General features: G+C 41.9%; 1 protein-coding gene across 5 annotated transcripts in view; it reads left to right on the plus strand.

Annotated features, from left to right (window-relative positions):
* The window catches only part of TAOK3 (TAO kinase 3), a 371844-nt gene that overhangs the window by 142974 nt on the left and 206507 nt on the right, over positions 1-22363 (plus strand). For all 5 annotated transcript variants that reach the window (XM_040345730.1, XM_040345722.1, XM_040345755.1 and 2 more), the window contains 2 exons: positions 5265-5432; positions 8989-9198. In XM_040345730.1, the coding sequence (XP_040201664.1) occupies positions 5265-5432; positions 8989-9198 (378 nt within the window). The remainder of the gene's footprint in view (positions 1-5264; positions 5433-8988; positions 9199-22363) is intronic.

Here is a 22363-nt window from a genome sequence, read left to right on the forward strand (position 1 = left end):
TTGATTGGACAGGATTTGGAAAGGCACACCCCTCTATATAAGGTCCCGCAGTTAACAGCGCATGTCAGAGCACAAACCAAGCAATGAAGTTCAAGGAATTGTCTGTAAACCTCCAAGACAGGATTGTATTGAGGCACAGATCTGGGGAAGGGTAGAGAAAAGTTTCTGCAGCATTGAAGGTCCCAGTGAGCACAGTGGCCGCCATCATCCATTAATGGAAGAAGTTTGGAACCACCAGGATTCTTCCTATAGAGGGCCATCTGGCCAAACTGAGCAATCCGGGAGAAGGGCCTTAGGGAGGTGACCAAGAACCCAATGGTCTCTCTGACAGGGCTCCAGCATTTCTTTGCGGAGAGAGGAGAACCTTTCAGAGGAACAACCATCTCTGCAGCACTCTACCAATCAGGCCTGTATGGGGGAGTGGCCAGACGGAAGCCACTTCTCTGTAAAAGGCACATTACAGCCCGCCTGGAGTTTGCCAAAAGGCACCTGAAGGACTCAGACCATGAGAAACAAAATTCTCTGGTCTGATGAAACAAAATTGAACCCTTTGGCCTGAATGGCAAGCGTCATGTCTGGAGGAAACCAGGCACCGCTCATCACTTGGTCAATACTATTCCTAAAGTGAAGCATGGTGGTGGCATCATCATGCTGTGGTTGTTTTTCATCAGCAGGAACTGGGAGACGTGTCATGATCAAAAGAGATGAATGCAGCAATGTACAGAGACATCTTTGATGAAAACCTGCTCCAGAGCGCTCTGGACCTCAAACTGTGGCGTAGGTTCATCTTCCAACAGGGCAACAACCCTAAGCACACAGCCAAGATAACAAAGTCGTGGCTACGGGACAAATCTGTGAATGTGCTTGAAAGGCCTAGACTTGAACCTGATTGAGTATCTCTGGAGAGATCTGAAAATGGCTTTGCACCGACGCTCCCCATCCAACCTGATGAAGCTTGAGAGGTCCTGCAAAGAAGAACGGGAGAAACTGCCCAAAAATAGGTGTGCCGAGCTTGTTATACTCAAAAAGACTTGAGGCTGTAATTGGTGCCAAAGGTGCTTCAACAAAGTATTGAGCAAAGGCTGTGAATACTTATGTACATGTTGTTTTTTTTTATTTTTATATTTTAATAAATTTGCAAACATTAAAAAAAATTAACTTTTTTACTTTGTCATTATGGGGTATTGTTTGTATAATTTTGAGGAAAAGAATGAACTTAATCCATGTTGAAAGAATGCTGTAACATGCAATGCAGAAAAAGTGACACACTGAGAATACTTTCCGGATTCACTGTATAGACAAAGCGCAGCCATACACCGTATTCAGAACAGTGAGATACCTACTATTTTTCTACCCAGACTGATTATCTGGCCAAATCAGTGTCTCAGAAATGATTGAAGCCTGAGAGAGATATGCAGCTAGCATTGTAGAAAGAAGGGCAGTGAAGCCAATTGATTACTTTAAGCTGGATATCAGTTAACAGCTGATTTATTTGTTCCAACACAAACCTAATGACGCTCCCTATTCTGGTATCCAAGGGTCTTTTTGCACAGGTGTCATCAGGTCAGTCACCTTTTTTTGTTTACATCAGGTTACATTAGTTTGCACTCAGAGCCGGTTCACACTGGGGCAACACGACTTCCAGCGCGACTTTCACGGGCAACTTGGAGATGACTTGAGAACGAACAGCAGCTAAACTTGGGGCGACTTACGTGACTCAAGTCGCCTCCAGGACAGGCGACAAAGCCAATGGCCAATCAAATAATCTGCTTTGTGGAAGGGAGGGGTTTGCCCTTAAAAACTATTTTCATCTTTTGGAAAGTCGCTTTAGTCAAGACAGTGATCTGACTTTGGAGGCGACTTCCATTGAAATCAATGGATACAAGTCGCCTAGAAGTAGGATTGAAGTAGTACACAAACCTTTTCTGAAGTCGGAGCAACTTCAGTAGTGTACATTAAGACGGCTCCCATTCACTTCCATTGAATTTCTAATGTCGTGTGACTTGGGGCGACTTCAAGTCAGATCCCAAGTCACCCCTGTGTGAACCGGCTCTTAGGTTCAGTTCTGTTTAGCTCAGTTTACATCAGGCTACACCTGTTGTTTGTGTTTGTTTTTGTAGCAGCAATGAATCCTAGGTGACAAAAAGAAATTTATTGCGTAAAAATGGATGTAAACTGATGACATCCACTTAGATCCGTCTAAAACATAAAGGACGCAGACCTATACGGAAACAGATAGTCTTTCGTTTACATTCATAAGCACATAGAAATACGTTGCTGTGCATTTTTTTTTATTCAAAAGACATATGGTTGAAAAAATTACAAACGGAATGTACATGTGAAAGGGCCCTAATGTTCAGAAACAGTTGGTGTTAAGAAGATTGTTAAACAGGAAACAAATAGTTTGGAGTCCATTGACACTTGGGCCCGGTTCACACTACTGCTTCTTAAAAAAATGCGCGTTTGTACCGCGATTTCAGGGAATGACAGTCTATAGAGCTGAATTCGCATTGCACACGGATCAAACTCACACAGGACCCTTTTTTTAACGCAGCTTAGATTCGCAACGCATTGATGTGAACGGCACTCATGGAAAACAATGTTGGTAAAATGACTTGCGAATTTGAGCAACCGCAATGGATCAAATTCGCAATAGAATTTGCAGCAGTGTGAACCGGGCCTTAAGCATTGTGTTAAATGCATGGTAAAATGAAGGTTTTAGACTAGCACCCTAATGCACAATATAGAAGATGGCAACCAGCACAGCACTGCACCCATTGTGTTTTGTGGGGCACTGTGTTTAACCAGTTCCCACCTGGCCTATAGTCAAATGAGAGCTGAGCGAGTCCTTCATCGTCCACCAGACACAGCCAATCATTGATGAGTGTACTGGCCTGCTGCGACGAATCACAACAGATCACATGACAATCGTAAAAAATGGATGGCTTTCTTTCATGCTTTTTGCTATTAGTACAACGGCCTTGATTAAAAAAAAAAAATGTTTTCTACAGACTAAATACCGATTTTGGATTACGCCACAGAAATCTAACCGAATACATATTGCCCTAAATGTATGAAGAACATTTTTTTATTTGCAAAGTTTTTTTTAACTGAGACAAATACGTTTTTTTCCAAACTTTTTGGTCATCTTTAGTTTATTTAGCAAAAAAAAAATAAAATCCCCAGTAGTGATTAAATACCATTATAAGAAAGTTCTATTTGTATGAAAAGAGCATTTTTTGTATTTTTTTTATGGATATGGTGCTGAATGACTGCGCAGTTGTCCTTCCAAATGCGACAATGCTCAAAGTTTTAAATTCGCCTGGGCAGGAAGGGGATAAAAGTGCCTGGTTTTGAAGTGGTTAAAAAACAAAAATGTGCTGGTCGGGTTTCAGTCAAACATTCAGAAAATGAATGGGGCCATCTTAACTCAACATATGTTAACATGTGCAATACGGCCTATTAGGCAGTTAAATGTTCAGATATGAATGGACTCCTTAGCCCTCGTGTGAGATTTTAGTTTCTGTTGTATGGATAGTTTTTTTTTTTTTTTTTTGATCACTTTTTTATCACTGGGACAGAAAGTTGTAGAAAATCCATCATTTTACTGTTCTTACTAGAACTCAAAAAGACGAGAAATGTTCCACCATAAAAACCAATTCTGGTGACAACAGAAATGTTTCTCTTCTTCCTTCAGTGTCTTTGATAAAAAAAATAATGGAAAGCTCCCCATGTAAACTATACACCAGTCAGCCATACCAATATGACCACCCACCTAATAATTAGTAGGTCCCCCTTTTTGCCATCAAAACAGCCCTGACCCGTCGAGGCATAGACGCCACTAGACTGAAGGTATGCTGTGGTATCTGGCACCCATACATCAGTAGCAAGTCCTTTTTAAAGTGTTTGTTTATATTTCCTGATATGTGCCTGCCGTACCATGTACTTGTGTGAGAAAGTATTTTTGTTCTCTTTGTATTGCTTCCTTTATGTGAACTCCCTGGTTTTCCTGCCAGTCCCTCTTATTTCCTATTAAAAACTGACCACACTAAGTAGGAGAACACACTCGGGTCAGTTCTCTAGCTATGCTGGGAACTCTGCTCTCCTCCAATTATCAGACTTGTCCTGACACACCCCTGCTGCACAGCCATTCATTTGTAAGCTCAGTGTACTGTTGCTTCTCCTCCTGCCAAACTCTTATGCAGCAGAGAACACAGGGCGTGTGACCATTTATAAAAAGGGGGTAAAAACGGTATTATATATATATCTATAAAAAAATGTTTTGCCTTTCATTTCTATTTTAAACTGAATGGATTGTTTTACAACGTGATTGTTTACAATCACTTTAAGTCATGTCAATTGTGAGATGGATCCTCCGTGGATCAAACTTTTTTTTGATGATCGGTGACACTCAAACTAGGAAGAACGGTTTGTTTACACTTGCCTCTCCCCGATTGCGGGACACCGGCGGCGATCGGGTCCCGCAGGCGCGGTCACGGAGCTCAGGACCAGGTCGCCGGTGGCTCTTAAAGGCAACTTACCTGTACGTGCTTGTGCCCAGTCGTGCCATTCTGCCGACGTATATCGGCGTGAAGGGGTCCTTAAGTGGTTAAGTGGTATGATTCATCAAACCAGGCCACATTTTTCCATTGCTCTGTGGTCCAGTTCTGTTGCTCATGTGCCCATTGTAGGCACTTTTAACTGTGGACATGGGTCAGCATAGGCAGCCTAATTTCTCTGCAGCTACGCAGCCCGATAAACAACAAACTGCGATTTACCACGTTTTTTGCTTTTAACTCATCAACTTCATGGACAACACATTCACTTGCTGCCTAAGGTGCTCCACATATGTTACGATGCCATTGTGGCAAGATAACCAATGTTATTCGCTTTCCCTGTCGGTGACCATAATGTGAAGGATGAGCGGTGTATATTTTAATTTGTTTTTCAAATATTTTTTAGATTCTTGGTTAAGCAGAGGTGTGTGTGTGTGTGTGTGTGTGTGTATATATGTATATGTGTGTGTGTGTGTGTGTGTGTGTATATGTGTGTGTGTGTATATATATATATATGTATATATGTATGTATGTATATATGTGTATATATATATATATATATATATATATATATATATATATATATATATATATATATATATATATATATATATATATATATATATGCCTTGCATTTATCATTAATAACACAAAGGTATGCTTTTTTAACTCCTGTGTTTTTTCTTTTCTTTTCCTTTATTATGCTAGCATGACTTCGTACGCAGAGACAGGCCGGCGCGGGTCCTTTTAGATCTGATACAGAGGACTAAGGATGCTGTCAGGGAGTTGGACAACCTGCAATACAGGAAAATGAAAAAAATTCTCTTCCAAGAATCCCGCAATGGTCCACTTAATGAGTCTCAGGAAGATGATGAGGTAAGACCAAGGGGCTGTATAAAAACTGTCTGCCACTGTTAAAAATTTCACCTAAAAAAAAAAAAAAAAAATTGTGAAATTTACTATAACCTTTGGGAATTTTTTTAAAGCAGGACATGGTTTTAAGACCAATTCACACCACTTGTAGTCCAGTGCGTTTTTTTTTCTGCATTAAAAACGCAAGGAAAGTAGGTTATATGGTTTCCAATAGCATAGTTCACACCGGTGCAGTCAGTTCCAAGGCATTCCAATTCCTGGGAAAAAAGTAGAACATGCTGTGTTTTTACTGCACTGGAGGTAAAAAACTTGTCAATGCACTGGAACGCATTAAAAACGCACTGGACCCCAGTACAGCCAAAAAAAGCACCTGAAAGGCATTCAGGAATATATAAAAAGTGCTTTAAAGTGCACGTGTATAACCGCATCCGGAATTGATCTGGAGGTTTTTTTTTTTTTTGGTGTGGACCAGCCCTTAATTAAAATAACAAATCATTACATGGCATCACTAATACATTTTCTAATTTTCTTTATCGTTTGAGAGTAGGTCAAGAGCAGTACAGAACCTAATACCGCAAATATGGATCTGCCCATTCCTCCACTATTTTATACTGATTTTGTGGCACAAATTTTTAATTAGAACTATGACAATTAAATGCGTTGGTTGCATTGGGCAACACCTATAGCCTACTGTATATACTTGATGAAAATTCACTGTACTTCCCCTTTAAATATCCAAACAATGGTCAATATTCCAGCAAGGTTAGTCCTTTTTATTAAGTCAAAACTGCTAATGAGCCACAAGTGATAGCTGTGTACATCTCAGACACTTGGCATACTGTAAGGTTCACACTGGACTTGGAATAGGACAAAAATGTGTTTTGGATTCAAAATAACTTTGCAGATATGACCACATAGATGCAATTAAATCACACAGTTATAGATGTAAATGCCGCCTATTTCATTGTTTAGCCACCATGTTCAAGGCACTTGCAAACACATCTCATGACAAATCAATAAAAACTATGTGAGGGATTACTTATGGGTCTGGCTTTCTGCCCAGATGTAGTATAGACTGTTGACCATTTAATTAGAAAGTTTAGCACTGACGGTACAATAAGTGGGTTTTTAGAGTAAGAGATAGCCTTTGTTCAGTTAAAGGACCACTATCACAAAAAAATATTGTAGGGTAGGGACAAACTATAACATCTTGATCCCTTGCTGTAACAGTTTTTGTAAAGAACCTTTAAAAAACAAAAACAAAAAAAACCACAACCACTGTATTATACAATGTATTATGTTAATTTATCTAAAACCTGACACGTCCCTTTTACTTGCATTGCTTGATCTGCATGTAAATCTGGTGTACAAATATATTGAAGCTATCTGACATCAATAAGGGAATTCATGTATAGTATATATTAGCCACATACGTTTTTTAGAATACAACATTTTACATGATGGTGGCACGATAAGGTAATATACTGTGGCTCTTAAACCCAATGTAGACTTTTTTTGTTAAAAAAAAAATATACAAGTAAAACCTTGGATTACGAGCATAATTCGTTCCAGAAACATGCTTGTAATCCAAAACACTTGTATGTCAAAGCAAATTTCCTCATAAAAAATAATGGAAACTCAGATGATTCGTTCCACAACCATTTATTCATAGGTCTTTCAGTTTATAGTCCATATAAAAAGATTATAGCAATGTGACCAGGTTGTGTAACCATAAAATGTCCATCCACAAATGGAAGCCTCTACAAGGAGATTAGAAGAAAAATCCAGCAGGCGCTAAAGAGTATAAAAGAGAAGAGAGGTGCCTCGAAGAGTCGGTTCACACTAGGGCGACACGACTTCCAGCGCGACTTTCAGAGGCGACTCCGACACGACTTGAACATGAACCACAGGGCGATCTGGGGCGATTTACAACACGACTTGAAGTCGTCTCCAGGACAGGAGACTTTCCAGTGGCCAATCAAACAACAATCAGCTCTGGGAGAGGGAGGGGGAGGGAGAGATTTGCCTGAGAAATGTATGTTATCTTCCTGGAAAGTCGCTTCAGTTAAGACAGTGATCAGACTTGGATCAGACTTTTATTGAAATCAATGGGTACAAATCGCCTACAAGTCGGATTGAAGTAGTACAGGAACTTCTTTTGAAGTCGGAGCGACTCGAGTCGTGTGAATTAAAACCGCTCCCATTCACTTGCATTGTTTTTTCTCGACAGCGCGACTTGGGACGACTTGAGGCGACTTCAAGTCGGATCCCAAGTTGCCCCAGTGTGAACCGGCTCTTAGTAGCAATATGTTGCTGAATGTAACCATATTGCTACACTTAGAGGCTCCTCTTTTTCTCTTTTATACTCTGTTGTGACATAGCGCTACTTGTATATCAAGACATTGCTTGTATATCAAGTCAAAATGTATTTAAAAATGTTGCTTGTCTTGCAAAACGCTCTCAAACCAAGTTACTCTCAAACCAAGGTATTGCTGTATCTTAAAAATTTGTGTGCATTCCTGGTTATTTAACACAGGCAACTTTCTTTAATTTTCTCCTATTGTTTTAATTGCATCCTAGAAACAAATGCCATCAACTTTAGCATATGAATTATTTTTAGAGATCAATCCATATGTGCAGTCTAGTTAGAGCTGAATTTGCTTTCATATTTTGGATACTTTAAAATTTACTTTTAAAATGATCTGATGTACATTATGTGATTACGCAATTGCAAAATAATGTTTATAACAAAGTATTTATATGCGGTATATAATAGATTTGCTTTGTGTACCCTATCGAGGTATGTTAAGATCTTATAGTTTGTTCCTTTTTATAAATTGTACAATGAAGTCGCCCTTGCTTTCTGCAGTATTTAATACTGTGCTGAGAATGTTACATAATTATTATCGTGCTTGAGAATTCTCCTTCTCCAAAAGAATCCTTATTGAGCCACAGAATTAGTTATTGCCAAAGTTCAGTATTATCTGGCGGTGTAAGATGTGCTTTTTTTTACAGCTGCAGAATTGTATTAGGGCCTTGTTCATACATGTCTGCTGCCCTGAAGTAAAATGCATGCATCTGAACTGCAGCATGGTGGGGGTTATTTACGAAAGGAAATCCACTTTGCACTACAAGTGCACTTGGAAGTGCATTTACTGTAAATCTGAAATGAGGGGAAGCTCTGCTGATTTTATCATCCAATCATGTGCAAGCAAAAATGCTGTTTTTTATTTTCCTTGCATGTTCCCCTCGGATCTACAGTGACTGCACTTTCAGTGCAAAGTGGATTTGCCTTTCGTAAATAACCCCCGGTGCGTTTTAAAAATATGCAGTAGTATGCACCTAAAACAGGCATTACTATATATGTAAGGAAGAAATGAAAAAAAAGTTTACGTGGGTAATGCATTGCAGCCACGAATGGTACATTGGCATGGTACAAGATATAGCATAGAGCTGTCAGCTTTTCATTATTTGAAGTTGTGTTTGAAAATATGACATTATTTCTTTTTGCATCATGTGCATGTTATAATGTTTGCCAACTTCTTTGCAACTTGTATAGGACAGCGAGCACGGGACCAACCTGACTGCAAAGATGGACAGCCTTGGCAGCAATCATTCCATACCAAGCATGTCGGTCAGTACGGGTAGCCAGAGCAGCAGTGTGAACAGCATGCAGGAAGTAATGGATGACATGAGTCCAGAGCTGATATTGGTTACAAGCTATGGCTGCGGCGGCTATGATTCCACCTCTTCTTTGGTTCCAAAAAAGGTAAGAGAAGTCCTTTTAGTGGGGAAAACTGCAGTCAGATTTTTTTTTTTTTTCATCCCATCCAATGCAAGATGTTGTAGGAGACATTTAATGTATTATTTACTATTTCTATTTGTGAAGTTTCTACTCACAAGTGTGAAGGGTGTAGTTTAGTGCAGCTTTTTTTTTTCTAAATGGTAATCGGTCTTGTATTAAATTAAAAAAATTATGAAGACATATTTGTGTGGTCCTTAGGCAGCCATTTGGGTATTTGTTAATCTCTAATTAGTTGCATACTGGATCCCTACTAACAAGAAGGCCGGTATGGGGTGTAATGCAAAATATGCACCTACTTGCATATATGTCCATGGTAACTATAAACTGAATGGACCTTTGCAGTAGCATTTTCCTCAGTTGGGTAATATCAAAATCTCCAGCAAGAGGAGGAGGCATATTACTTGTGGTAAACTGGTAAAATTGTATACTTTGTGTGTGTGTGTGTGTGTGCGTCTGCGTCTGCGTGTGTCTGCATCACATGAAGTTTTCTTTATACTTTAAACTTTTTTTATTACATTTTTTCCTTTTTCCTTCTTAAAAGTTATAAATGGCCCAATTTCAGCTCAGCACAGTAAACCAGTCCCCACTATAGCTATAAGTATGTCATTCTTTAAAGCGGGAGTTCACCCTAAAAAAATAATTTAAGATTAGATTCATGCTCATTTTGTCAAGGGGAATCGGGTAGTTTTTTTTAAAAACAAAGCATTACTTACCGTTTTAGAGCAATTTTCTCCGCCGCTTTTGGGTATGGTCTTTGGGACTGGGCGTTCCTTCTTGATTAACAGTCTTCCGACAGGCTTCCGACGGTCGCATCTATCACGTCACGAGTAGCCGAAAGAAGCCGAACGTCGGTGCGGCTCTATACGGCGCCTGCGCACCGACGTTCGGCTACTTTCGGAAAATCGTGACGCGATCAATGCGACCGTCGGAAGCCTGTCGGAAGACTGTCAATCAAGAAGGAACGCCCAGTCCCGCAGCCCATACCCGGAAGCGGCGGAGAAGATGTATCTCTAAAACGGTAAGTACGGCTTTGATTTAAAAAAAAATACCCGATTCCCCTTGACAAAATGAGCATGAATCTAATCTTAAAAATTGTCATTTCCGGGTGAACCTCCACTTTAACTCTTCATTAACCACTTAACCACTTAAGCCCCGGACCTTTAGGCAGCTAAATGCCCAGGCCAGGTTTTGCGATTCGGCACTGCGTCGCTTTAACAGACAATTGCGTGGTCGTGCGACGTGGCTCTCAAACAAAATTGGCGTTTTTTTTTCCCACAAATAGACCTTTCTTTTGGTGGTATTTGATCACCTCTGCGGTTTTTATTTTTTGCGCTATAAACAAAAATAGAGCGACAATTTTGAAAAAATTCAATATTTTTTACTTTTTGCTATAATAAATATCCCCCAAAAACATATATATAAAAAAAAAAATTTCCTCAGTTTAGGGCGATACGTATTCTTCTACCTATTTTTGGTAAAAAAACATGCAATAAGCGTTTATCGATTGGTTTGCGCAAAATTTATAGCGTTTACAAAATAGGGGATAGTTTTATTGCATTTTTATTAACTGACTGCGACATTATGGCGGACACTTTTGACACATTTTTGGGACCATTGTCATTTTCACAGCAAAAAATGCATTTAAATTGCATTGTTTATTGTGAAAATGACAGTTGCAGTTTGGGAGTTAACCACAGGTGGCGCTGTAGGAGTTAGTGTTCACCTAGTGTGTGTTTACAACTGTAGGGGGGTGTGGCTGTAGGACTGACGTCATCGATCGAGTCTCCCTATAAAAGGGATGACTCGATTGATGCAGCCGCCACAGTGAAGCACGGGGAAGCCGTGTTTACATACGGCTCTCCCCGTTCTACAGCTCTGGGGAGCGATCGCGACGAAGCGGCTATAAACGAATAGCCACGCCGTCGTCCCGGAACGCTCCCTGCGGGTATCCGTCCCGATCGGACCCCCGACCCGCGGAAAGGCGGGGACGTACCTGTACGCCATCTGCCTGTACGTGCCATTCTGTGGACATACATATACATGCGGCGGTCGGGAAGTGGTTAAGGACCCCCTACCGACGATATAAGTCGGCAGAATGGCACGGCTGGGCACATCCACGTACAGGTAAGTTGCCTTTAAGAGCCACCGGCGACCTGGTCCATGTACGTGGCTCTTTAAGCCCAGCCGTGGGGTCACGTGACCCGGTCCGAAGCTCCGTAGCCGTGGGACTCGCGGACCCGATCGCCGCTGGAGTCCCGCGATAGGGCCCCGGACCTGAAGAACGGGGAGAGCTGTGTGTAAACACAGCTTCCCCGTTCTTCACTGTGGCGCTGTCATCGATCGTGTGTTCCCTTTTATAGGGAAACACAATCGATGATGTCACACCTACAGCCACACCCCCCTACAATTAGAAACACAAATGAGGGCACACATAACCCCTTCAGCGCCCCCTTGTGGTTAACTCCCAAACGGCAACTGTCATTTTCACAGTAAACAATGCATTTTAAATGCATTTTTTGCTGTGAAAATGACCATGGTCCCAAAAATGTGTCAAAATTGTCCGAAGTGGCCGCCATAATGTTGCAGTCACGAAAAAAAACTCTGATCGCCGCAATTGGTAGTAAGAAAAACATAATTAATAGAAATGCAATAAAACTATCCCCTTTTTTGTAAACGCTATAAATTTTGCGCAAACCAATAAACGCTTATTGCGATTTTTTTTTTTTTTTTTTTTTTAAATAGGTAGAAGAATACGTATCGGCCTAAACTGAGGAAAAAAAATAATGTTTTTATATATTTTTGGGGGATATTTATTATAGAAAAAAGTAAAAAATATTGAATTTTTTTCAAAATTGTCGCTCTATTTTTGTTTATAGCGCAAAAAATTAAAAACGCAGAGGTAATCAAATACCACCAAAAGAAAGCTCTATTTGTGGGGGAAAAAAGGACGCCAATTTTGTTTGGGAGCCACGTCGCACGACCGCGCAATTGTCAGTTAAAGCGACGCAGTGCCGAAACGCAAAAACTGGCCGGGTCCTTTAGCTGCCTAAAGGTCCGGGTCTTAAGTGGTTAAACTAATAAATAAAAACGGTGTAAAAGAGTGGTTTTACCATGATGTATCTCGTGCTACCCTTTAATAGGCTGTTAATTTGTGATTACAAATATACACTTAGTGTGGTAAAAAGAAGATGCAAGTTATGCATTTTGTTTTTTAAACTAGCACATATCTCAATTGTAGCAATTTATAGTCCTTTTAAAATCGGTCCCTGTTAAAAATAATATAATCTTCAATGGGTGAAATGCATACTGTAGGTTTTTCGTCAAAGCAAAACAACAATTTTTGCAATTCTTGAAACTTACTTTTGCCATCCTTCTTGTATTTACAGTCTAAAAAAACTAGCAGGAGAAATGGCCTTTTTAATCTGGTGTGGTTTTTATATTGACCTGCATTCATTTGGATCGTTCAAATTTTATTAAACCGTTTTCCATTTTTAGAAATATCTATATTCTCAAAATTTTCCATGTTGACAAAGTTAACGTGACACTTAAATAAAAAAATAGTCTTACTGCAATGTGCCATGACAAATCAAGGTTAATTGCCTTTATGTGAAATCATGTTGATGACAATTGCCTGCTCCTGTTTTTTTTTTTTTTTTTTTGTAACAAGTCATTGTTGTCAGGAGAGAAGTAAATAACAATTGTTTGAATTGTAGCCTGCTGAATGCTCAGTAATACAAAAGAATGGCATTCATCGCTTTCACTGAACCTCCATTTGTTTAAAAGCAAACTATTTGGCATTTATTAAATGTACTTATCTACACATTTTTGACAAACATGACTTCATATATGTTGCCCAAATAACTCATTGCTCCTCCAAGTTCTGTAGTTTGGAGCATCTAAAAGGTAATAGTTTAAATTATTAGCTGTTTTTATACCATTTAAAAAAAAAAGGAATCTATAGTTTGAAAACTGGCAATTTTTAAAATAATTGTTTTAACAGTTGTTATGAATACCAAAGTGTCTTGTCCTAGCATCTATAAAATAATGATTATCCTTAAACATTCCATTTACTTCAATATAAATGTTAATCTTTAAATTACCTAAGTCCCAGACACATGTGAATAATATAAAAATGAGACCAATGAAAAATAAAACTGCTCAAAGACCAACTCCTGATTAAAAAACCTGCAAGGTAAAAGGACCACTAGCTCAGAGAAATATTTATGTTCAATTGCAAATCATTCGTGCAAAGTAACCGCACTAAGGGCCCTTTCAGACGTGCGGACCGTATGTCCGCATTTTCATCCATCCGTTGCGGATGAAAACGGGACATACTTTGGTCCCTATGTGATTGCGGGTGTCAGCGGATGACCATCCGCTGACACCCGTATTCGTCCGCCTCCGCAAAGATCCGCAAAATCGGACGGAAGAAAATCCTATTTTACCTCGATGGACAGAAGCCATCCTCACGACTGGCTTCTGTCAAATGAGCATTCTGGAAAACCAGCATCCAATCAGCGCACACAGCCATTGGCTGTGTTCCTCCGGGACAGGTGGGGTTAGAGTCCCCCTGGCAGTCCCCCCTAACTTATCTGACCCCATTGCAGCTTCTAATGACACCCTGAGAAGCTCAGTAAGATCAGTGCAAGCAATTTCAGTACAGGAGAGGAGCCCGTATAACTATGCACAAATGAATACAAGGCTGGAGTTTAGCTTTATGTCATGAGAAGGAAAATTGTGTACATTGATTTCTTCTTTTTTTTTTTCAGCTAAATTAAAAATAAGAAAAGCATGATTGCCTATGCTAAATACTGCTCTTTTTAGGATAATTCATAAAAAACTAAAATTTATTTTTTTGCCTTTTTAGGGCTCGTTTACACACAGTGCTGTTACTGCCATTTTTCCACACTAGATAAATGGCAGTCACTGCTAGGGCACATAGAAAACAATTGTTTTCTATGTGTCGTCTTTGCATTGCAATGCAGATAATGAGCAGGTTTTAATTTTGAACCCAGTTAAGAATTGCTAGGTATAGGGTTATATATGGGCTGTGCAACAAGCTTTGCAAGATTTAGGCAGGTCGTACTTTATGCAGTTTTCTTTCCTTTAATCACAAGTTGAAGGAAGGAAAATTACTGCATTACCCCATCAACACGGTCAGTGTCAATTTGGGAATCCATCCCGCAGCACTATTATGTTCTGCTAATAGGGAGCCTCCCCCACCAACAGAATATAATGGTCACCACTGTCAACTGTTAGCCACTAGTAGTGATCTGGTGGGGGGGGGGGGGGGGAACAGACAGGCTGGTTGTACAGAAGTCAATCGATGGATCTTGATGCATTTCGATCTGTTTATGGCCAGCTTTAGTCTAACCTTAGAGAATGAAGATTTGACATACTCGATTTGCAGCTGTGTTGTTTCAAGCATACATGAAAAAACATGTGAAACAACAGGAAAATATTAAGCAAACTGATTTTCCATTCTGAAAAAAAAAAATGATTTGGACAGCCAGGGCAAGATGTCACAGTGGGGGCAAGATGTCACCAGCACAAACATTTGTTTGAAGTGGTGGGTAGTAGGTTTGATTTGGAATTGTTTAACATTTACCCCATCACTAGCAAAGATGAGGAGACTGAGAAACGTTCATTAAGTATTGCTGAGAATCCTTGTCCAATGCCTTGGGAGAGACATGTATCAACACTGTGAAAGCATAGCATTGTCATCAACATGGGGTGCATTGTGGTTATTTTAATTATTTTCAAATTACCAGCCTTATGATCTATTTCCCAATAATGTGATTGACAACATGTTCATCCAGACCAGTAAAATGTACTACTAGCCACAGGTCTGTATTCGGAAAGCCCCAGTTATGTGCTACAGCATGTAATACTTTGCCAATGGACACCATTGCAGTCCCCAAATAAAAACTCCATAAATGGCAGATTATTGAACTGTTGTTGGGGAACTTTCAAGCTGGCCAGGCCTTTTTTTTTTTTTTTTTTTTTATTGATCCATTCAATGTATTGCCAATCAGGCAGGCCCATAGTTGAGATAAATACCAGAAAGAACACCCTTGCTACTATCCATACTGAAGTACTAGTGAATGACCCCAGCTGTTGCTTCAAGATGTCCTCCCCTGGACAAGAATATTTTGTAAAAAATAAACAGCAGAGCTATTGGTGCTTCTGTGCAAAAATATTACCCCCTTATTCAAAATGGGTAAAAAAGTGACAACTTTATTTATAAACCTTACTAGAGTGTAAACAAATGCAAAGAGATTAAAGTGCAAGCTATAACCTTATTCAGCTTCTATAAACAAATAGATAATTATATCCTGTTAATATGCTTCAAATATTCGTGCAAACAAATTATTAAAAAGTGCCAATGGTGTCACTGCCAAAAACAAACACATTTAGAAGTTCATATGCATCCAAGGTAAAAGTAAATCCACACAAAAAGTGACGCTTTGTGTAGTTCAGTGCCACGGCTTTCCAGTAAAGTGAAAAACACTCAAGCAATATCTTGCCTCCTCTCACTTACAATGATCACTCACCAGACTATATTGACCTCCTAAAAATAAAAAGGTATAAATTCCCTTTAGGTGTGATATCCACACACTATTGACAATTCCTTTACTTGCCCCTCTCCACCTTGAATAGACAGAATGTCTGTCTGTGCCACCAGCATCATAGTTGAGTATAGTTCGGTAGATGTGAAGAAGTCTGTACAGATTGTAATACATATGATCAGCTTTAAAAAGTTTGCACAATTTGACTTTAAAGTGGGGTATACACTTTTTCTTCACTATTCAACCAGCGCGCTGAACAAAGAAAGGAGAAAAAAAATTAATTCCTGCTTCTACACAAGTGAATTGGATACAGGATTCTTCATTTTGACAGTGGGGACTCCTCTGCTGTCAGAATACATGAATCGGTACTGCAGCCATTGACTGCAGACTGCTAATCGATTGACAATTTTCCAGCAGGACTCTTTGACAGAAGCTGATCTAATGATCACCTTCTGTCGAACATGGAGAATCATAACTTGGCCAGTTTCTGCTGAACTAGCCGAAATTCGATGTGTGTTTGACCAGCTTATTTCCCTCTATGTTTTACAGCTGAAGGCTGCGCCATCTTGTCCTCTATTTACACCAGGAGCTGCAATGGTTCTTTCTGTACATACTAGGACTTTAGCCATTGTTCAGTTGAGAGTTGACATAAACACACTGACACCTGTGACAATTGTTGTCACTAGAGGCTTGTTTTAAATGTAACCGTCTTGAGAAACTATTAAAGCGGAACTTAAACCATTGATTTAACTTTCTCAAAACCATTACATTCAAGGTATATTGGGATTAAAGCAGAACTAATCCTGCCTATCCTTGTCAGCCAAGGAAGCTGCCATCGTAGTTTGTGTTTGATCTGCAACTGCTATGATGCTGCACATGTGATCAGTTATAATACCAGCCATTTGATGGTCTGACAGTTTGGTTGAGGAAAAAAAAGCGACAATTTGCAATCATGGCATCTAGGAAATGTATCTTTTTTTTTATTATTATTATTAAATTGATGGGTTTTATTTTTAATAACTCTCACAGTTGCAGGTGCTCACACCTGAACTATCAAGCCCTCAAATAGCTGGTGTCGTAACTCATTACATGTGCGGCACCAGGGCAACTGCCAATCAAAGAGAGGCTAAGATGGCAGCTTCCTTGGGTGTTGGGGATAGAAGGGTTTAGTTATGCATTTAACTGTGTGGGCAAACTAAGTAACAATGAAAGGGGGTTACGCAGGACTAAGCACATTAATTTCATTTATTTTTCAAAACGGTTAGGCTGGCCATACATTGTACAATTTTCCTTTTTAGATTTGCCAAAACTATATAATATGAGGTCAAACCTAAACACTTTTGTATTCAATCAGGTAGGCCCTTGCACTTCATAGCTAAAAGGTAAATCTAAAGGAAATTAAGTAAGAAAATTGTATAATGTATGGCCTAATGTTCAGTGCATGCTGTGAATGACGACTGTCAGAAGTAAACTACATTAAACTGTCAAGCCCTCAAATGGCTGGTGACATAACTGATCACATGTGAACCACCAGGGCAGCTACAGATCAAAAAGGGGTTAAGATGGCAGCTTCCCTGGCTGTAAAGAATGGGAGGGTTTAGTTCCACTTTAAGACGGAATAATGGACACTTTTAGCCAATATTGCACATGTAATCACCAAATTAAACAGTAAACAATTTCCTTTTATTAATGTAATAATAATAATAATAAAAAAGCATCACCACCTGGCAACCAATCAGGAAGCATCTTTAATTTTTTTGGGCCTAGGCTATAGCGATGAAAGCTGATTTGTGGGTTATTGGTTGCCATTATTAAGTCAGCAGCAGGCTATAATTTCCAATCTAACACCCCCCACCCCCCCGAGAGCTGATTAATGTGATCACTCTGCAGATTGCAATCAGGACAATGTCTGCCTCCATGGTGCAGGCCTGCCCCTCCTCTGCCATCACTGGACACAGGCAGAGCTTCCATTAGATCCTGCCACCTACAAGTGGTAATATGGGGGAGAACCGTTCCTGACAGCTGTGCAAATGTCATAGATTTCTATGGCCGCACTGCCTATTTAAAAATGGAAAAAAAAAAAAAAAAGTGTGATGCCGCGTACACGCAACGTTTTTCGGGATGTAAAAAATTAAATTTTTAATGGTCTAGAAAAAACTAAGTTTTTTTCAACCCGATTGTTAAGCCGGCCTTACCTACACACGGTCGTGAAAAAAAAATGCTCTAGCAAAGCGCGGTGACGTACAACGGCACTATAAAGGGGAAGTTCCATTCGGATGACGCCACCCTTTGGGCTGCCTTTGCTGATTTCGTGTTGGTAAAAGACGATTCGCGCTTTTCAGTCTGCTACAGCGTGATGAATGTGCTATCTCCATTACGAACACTAGTTTTACCAGAACGAGCGCTCCCGTCTCATAACTTGCTTCTGAGCATGCGCGTATTTTTTCACGTCATTAAAGCCCACACACTGACATTTTTTACAAGGTTAAAAACTACAACGTTAAAAACGACGTGAAAAATTAGAGCATGTTCTAAATTTTTAATGCCCATTTTTTACATTGTGAAAAATGCTCTGGAGCCCACACACGATCGTTTTTAATGACATTTAAAAAAACTTCATTTTTTTACAACCCAAAAAACGGCTATTGGGTGTACGCGGCATGAGGCTTGAAAGTGCTAGAAGTGTGAGCAGGCTGTGGAGGAGCCGTGGCCACAGTATCCTCCATCCTCCCAGTCTCTTCTATCCTCAGCATCCTTCCTAGTCTCTTCTATCCTCAGCATCCTTCCTAGTCTCTTCTATCCTCAGCATCCTTCCTAGTCTCTTCTATCCTCAGCATCCTCCTAGTCTCTTCTATCCTCAGCATCCTTCCTAGTCTCTTCTATCCTCAGCATCCTTCCTAGTCTCTTCTATCCTCGGCATCCTTCCTAGTCTCTTCTATCCTCAGCATCCTTCCAGTCTCTTCTATCCTCAGCATCCTTCCAGTCTCTTCTATCCTCAGCTTCCTCCTAGTCTCTTCTATCCTCAGCATCCTCCTAGTCTCTTCTATCCTCAGCATCCTTCCTAGTCTCTTCTATCCTCTGCATCCTTCCTAGTCTCTTCTATCCTCAGCATCCTCCTAGTCTCTTCTATCCTCAGCATCCTTCCTAGTCTCTTCTATCCTCAGCATCCTCCTAGTCTCTTCTATCCTCAGCATCCTTCCTAGTCTCTTCTATCCTCAGCATCCTTCCTAGTCTCTTCTATCCTCAGCATCCTCCTAGTCTCTTCTATCCTCAGAATCCTCCTAGTCTCTTCTATCCTCAGCATCCTTCCTAGTCTCTTCTATCCTCAGCATCCTTCCTAGTCTCTTCTATCCTCAGCATCCTTCCTAGTCTCTTCTATCCTCAGCATCCTTCCTAGTCTCTTCTATCCTCAGCATCCTTCCTAGTCTCTTCTATCCTCGGCATCCTTCCTAGTCTCTTCTATCCTCAGCATCCTTCCAGTCTCTTCTATCCTCAGCATCCTTCCAGTCTCTTCTATCCTCAGCTTCCTCCTAGTCTCTTCTATCCTCAGCATCCTCCTAGTCTCTTCTATCCTCAGCATCCTTCCTAGTCTCTTCTATCCTCTGCATCCTTCCTAGTCTCTTCTATCCTCAGCATCCTTCCTAGTCTCTTCTATCCTCAGCATCCTTCCTAGTCTCTTCTATCCTCAGCATCCTCCTAGTCTCTTCTATCCTCAGCATCCTTCCTAGTCTCTTCTATCCTCAGCATCCTTCCTAGTCTCTTCTATCCTCAGCATCCTCCTAGTCTCTTCTATCCTCAGAATCCTCCTAGTCTCTTCTATCCTCAGCATCCTTCCTAGTCTCTTCTATCCTCAGCATCCTTCCTAGTCTCTTCTATCCTCAGCATCCTTCCTAGTCTCTTCTATCCTCAGCATCCTTCCTAGTCTCTTCTATCCTCAGCATCCTTCCTAGTCTCTTCTATCCTCAGCATCCTCCTAGCCTCTTCTATCCTCTGCATCCTCCCAGTCTCTTCTATACTCAGCATTCTCCATCCTCCTGATCGCCTCTATCCTCCATTCTCCTGATCGCCTCTATCCTCTGCATCCTCCCAGTCTCTTCTATACTCAGCATTCTCCATCCTCCTGATCGCCTCTATCCTCCATTCTCCTGATCGCCTCTATCCTCTGCATCGTCCCAGTCTCTTCTATACTCGGCATTCTGCATTCTTCTGATCGCCTCTATCCTCAGCATCCTCCATCCTCCCGATCGCCTCTATCCTCTGCATCCTCCCAGTCTCTTCTATCCTCAGCATCCTCCTGATCGCCTCTATCCTCAGCATCCTCCTGATCGCCTCTATCCTCAGCATCCTCCTGATCGCCTCTATCCTCAGCATCCTCCTGATCGCCTCTATCCTCAGCATCCTTCTGATCGCCTCTATCCTCTGTATCCTCCATCCTCCCAGTCCCTTCTATCCTCATCTTCTACCCTCAGCATCCTCCATCCTCCCGATTGCCTCTATCCTCTGCATCCTCCCAGTCTCTTCAATACTCTGCATTCTCCATCCTCCTGATCGCCTCTATTCTCAGCATCCTCCATCCTCCTGATCGCCTCTATCCTCAGCATTCTCCTAGTCTCTTTTATCCTCGGCATCCTCCATCCTCCCAGTCTTCTCTATCCTTAGCATCCTCTATCCTCCCAGACTTTTCTATCCTCAGCATCCTCCCGGTCTCCTCTATCCTCAGCATCCTCCCAGCCTTTTCTGTCCTCAGCATCCTCCCAGCCTTTTCTGTCCTCAGCATCCTCCCAGCCTTTTCTGTCCTCAGCATCCTCCCAGCCTTTTCTGTCCTCAGCATCCTCCCAGCCTTTTCTGTCCTCAGCATCCTCCCAGCCTTTTCTGTCCTCAGCATCCTCCCAGCCTTTTCTGTCCTCAGCATCCTCCCAGCCTTTTCTGTCCTCAGCATCCTCCCAGCCTTTTCTGTCCTCAGCATCCTCCCAGCCTTTTCTGTCCTCAGCATCCTCCCAGCCTTTTCTGTCCTCAGCATCCTCCCAGCCTTTTCTGTCCTCAGCATCCTCCCAGCCTTTTCTGTCCTCAGCATCCTCCCAGCCTTTTCTGTCCTCAGCATCCTCCCAGCCTTTTCTGTCCTCAGCATCCTCCCAGCCTTTTCTGTCCTCAGCATCCTCCCAGCCTTTTCTGTCCTCAGCATCCTCCCAGCCTTTTCTGTCCTCAGCATCCTCCCAGCCTTTTCTATCCTCAGCATCCTCCCAGCCTTTTCTGTCCTCAGCATCCTCCCAGCCTTTTCTGTCCTCAGCATCCTCCCAGCCTTTTCTGTCCTCAGCATCCTCCCAGCCTTTTCTGTCCTCAGCATCCTCCCAGCCTTTTCTGTCCTCAGCATCCTCCCAGCCTTTTCTGTCCTCAGCATCCTCCCAGCCTTTTCTGTCCTCAGCATCCTCCCAGCCTTTTCTGTCCTCAGCATCCTCCCAGCCTTTTCTGTCCTCAGCATCCTCCCAGCCTTTTCTGTCCTCAGCATCCTCCCAGCCTTTTCTATCCTCAGCATCCTCCCAGCCTCTTCTGTCCTCAGCATCCTCCCAGCCTCTTCTGTCCTCAGCATCCTCCCAGCCTCTTCTATCCTCAGCATCCTCCCAGCCTCTTCTATCCTCAGCATCCTCCCAGCCTCTTCTATCCTCAGCATCCTCCCAGCCTCTTCTATCCTCAGCATCCTCCCAGCCTCTTCTATCCTCAGCATCCTCCCAGCCTCTTCTATCCTCAGCATCCTCCCAGCCTCTTCTATCCTCAGCATCCTCCCAGCCTCTTCTATCCTCAGCATCCTCCCAGCCTCTTCTATCCTCAGCATCCTCCCAGCCTCTTCTATCCTCAGCATCCTCCCAGCCTCTTCTATCCTCAGCATCCTCCCAGCCTCTTCTATCCTCAGCATCCTCCCAGCCTCTTCTATCCTCAGCATCCTCCCAGCCTCTTCTATCCTCAGCATCCTCCCCGCCTCTTCTATCCTCAGCATCCTCCCAGCCTCTTCTATCCTCAGCATCCTCCCAGCCTCTTCTATCCTCAGCATCCTCCCAGCCTCTTCTATCCTCAGCATCCTCCCAGCCTCTTCTATCCTCAGCATCCTTCCAGCCTCTTCTTTCCTCAGCATCCTCTATCCTCAGCATCCTCCCAGTCTCCTCAGCATCCTCCTAGTCTCAGCATCCTCCATCCTCCCAGTCTCTTCTATCCTCAGCATCCTTCTTGCATCCTTCCTTCCTGCCTCCATCCTCCAGACTGGTGTGCGGTGGCCAGGGGCCGGGTCCGCTCTCAGCAGCAGCACTACGCCGCCACCCAGATTAAAGGGAAAAAAATAGCCAGGAGTGGGAGGAGACTGCACAACCAAACCCCAAAAATAGAGCATGTAAAAGACAAAAGGAGCCACCCGCTTGTGCACACAGGGAGCAGCTAGCAGCGTTGATGTGAATGAGCCAAACAGGGGGCTCCCCTCCTCCCCCCACCCCCCGGTATCAGCATGCCAGGCACCGCCATACGGCTCTCCCCCCATCCCTATCCCCAGCAGGTTGTGGTGGCCCTGTGCTGTG

Source organism: Rana temporaria, chromosome 1 (genome assembly GCF_905171775.1).
Source record: "Rana temporaria chromosome 1, aRanTem1.1, whole genome shotgun sequence".
In the NCBI taxonomy this organism is placed as follows: domain Eukaryota; kingdom Metazoa; phylum Chordata; class Amphibia; order Anura; family Ranidae; genus Rana; species Rana temporaria.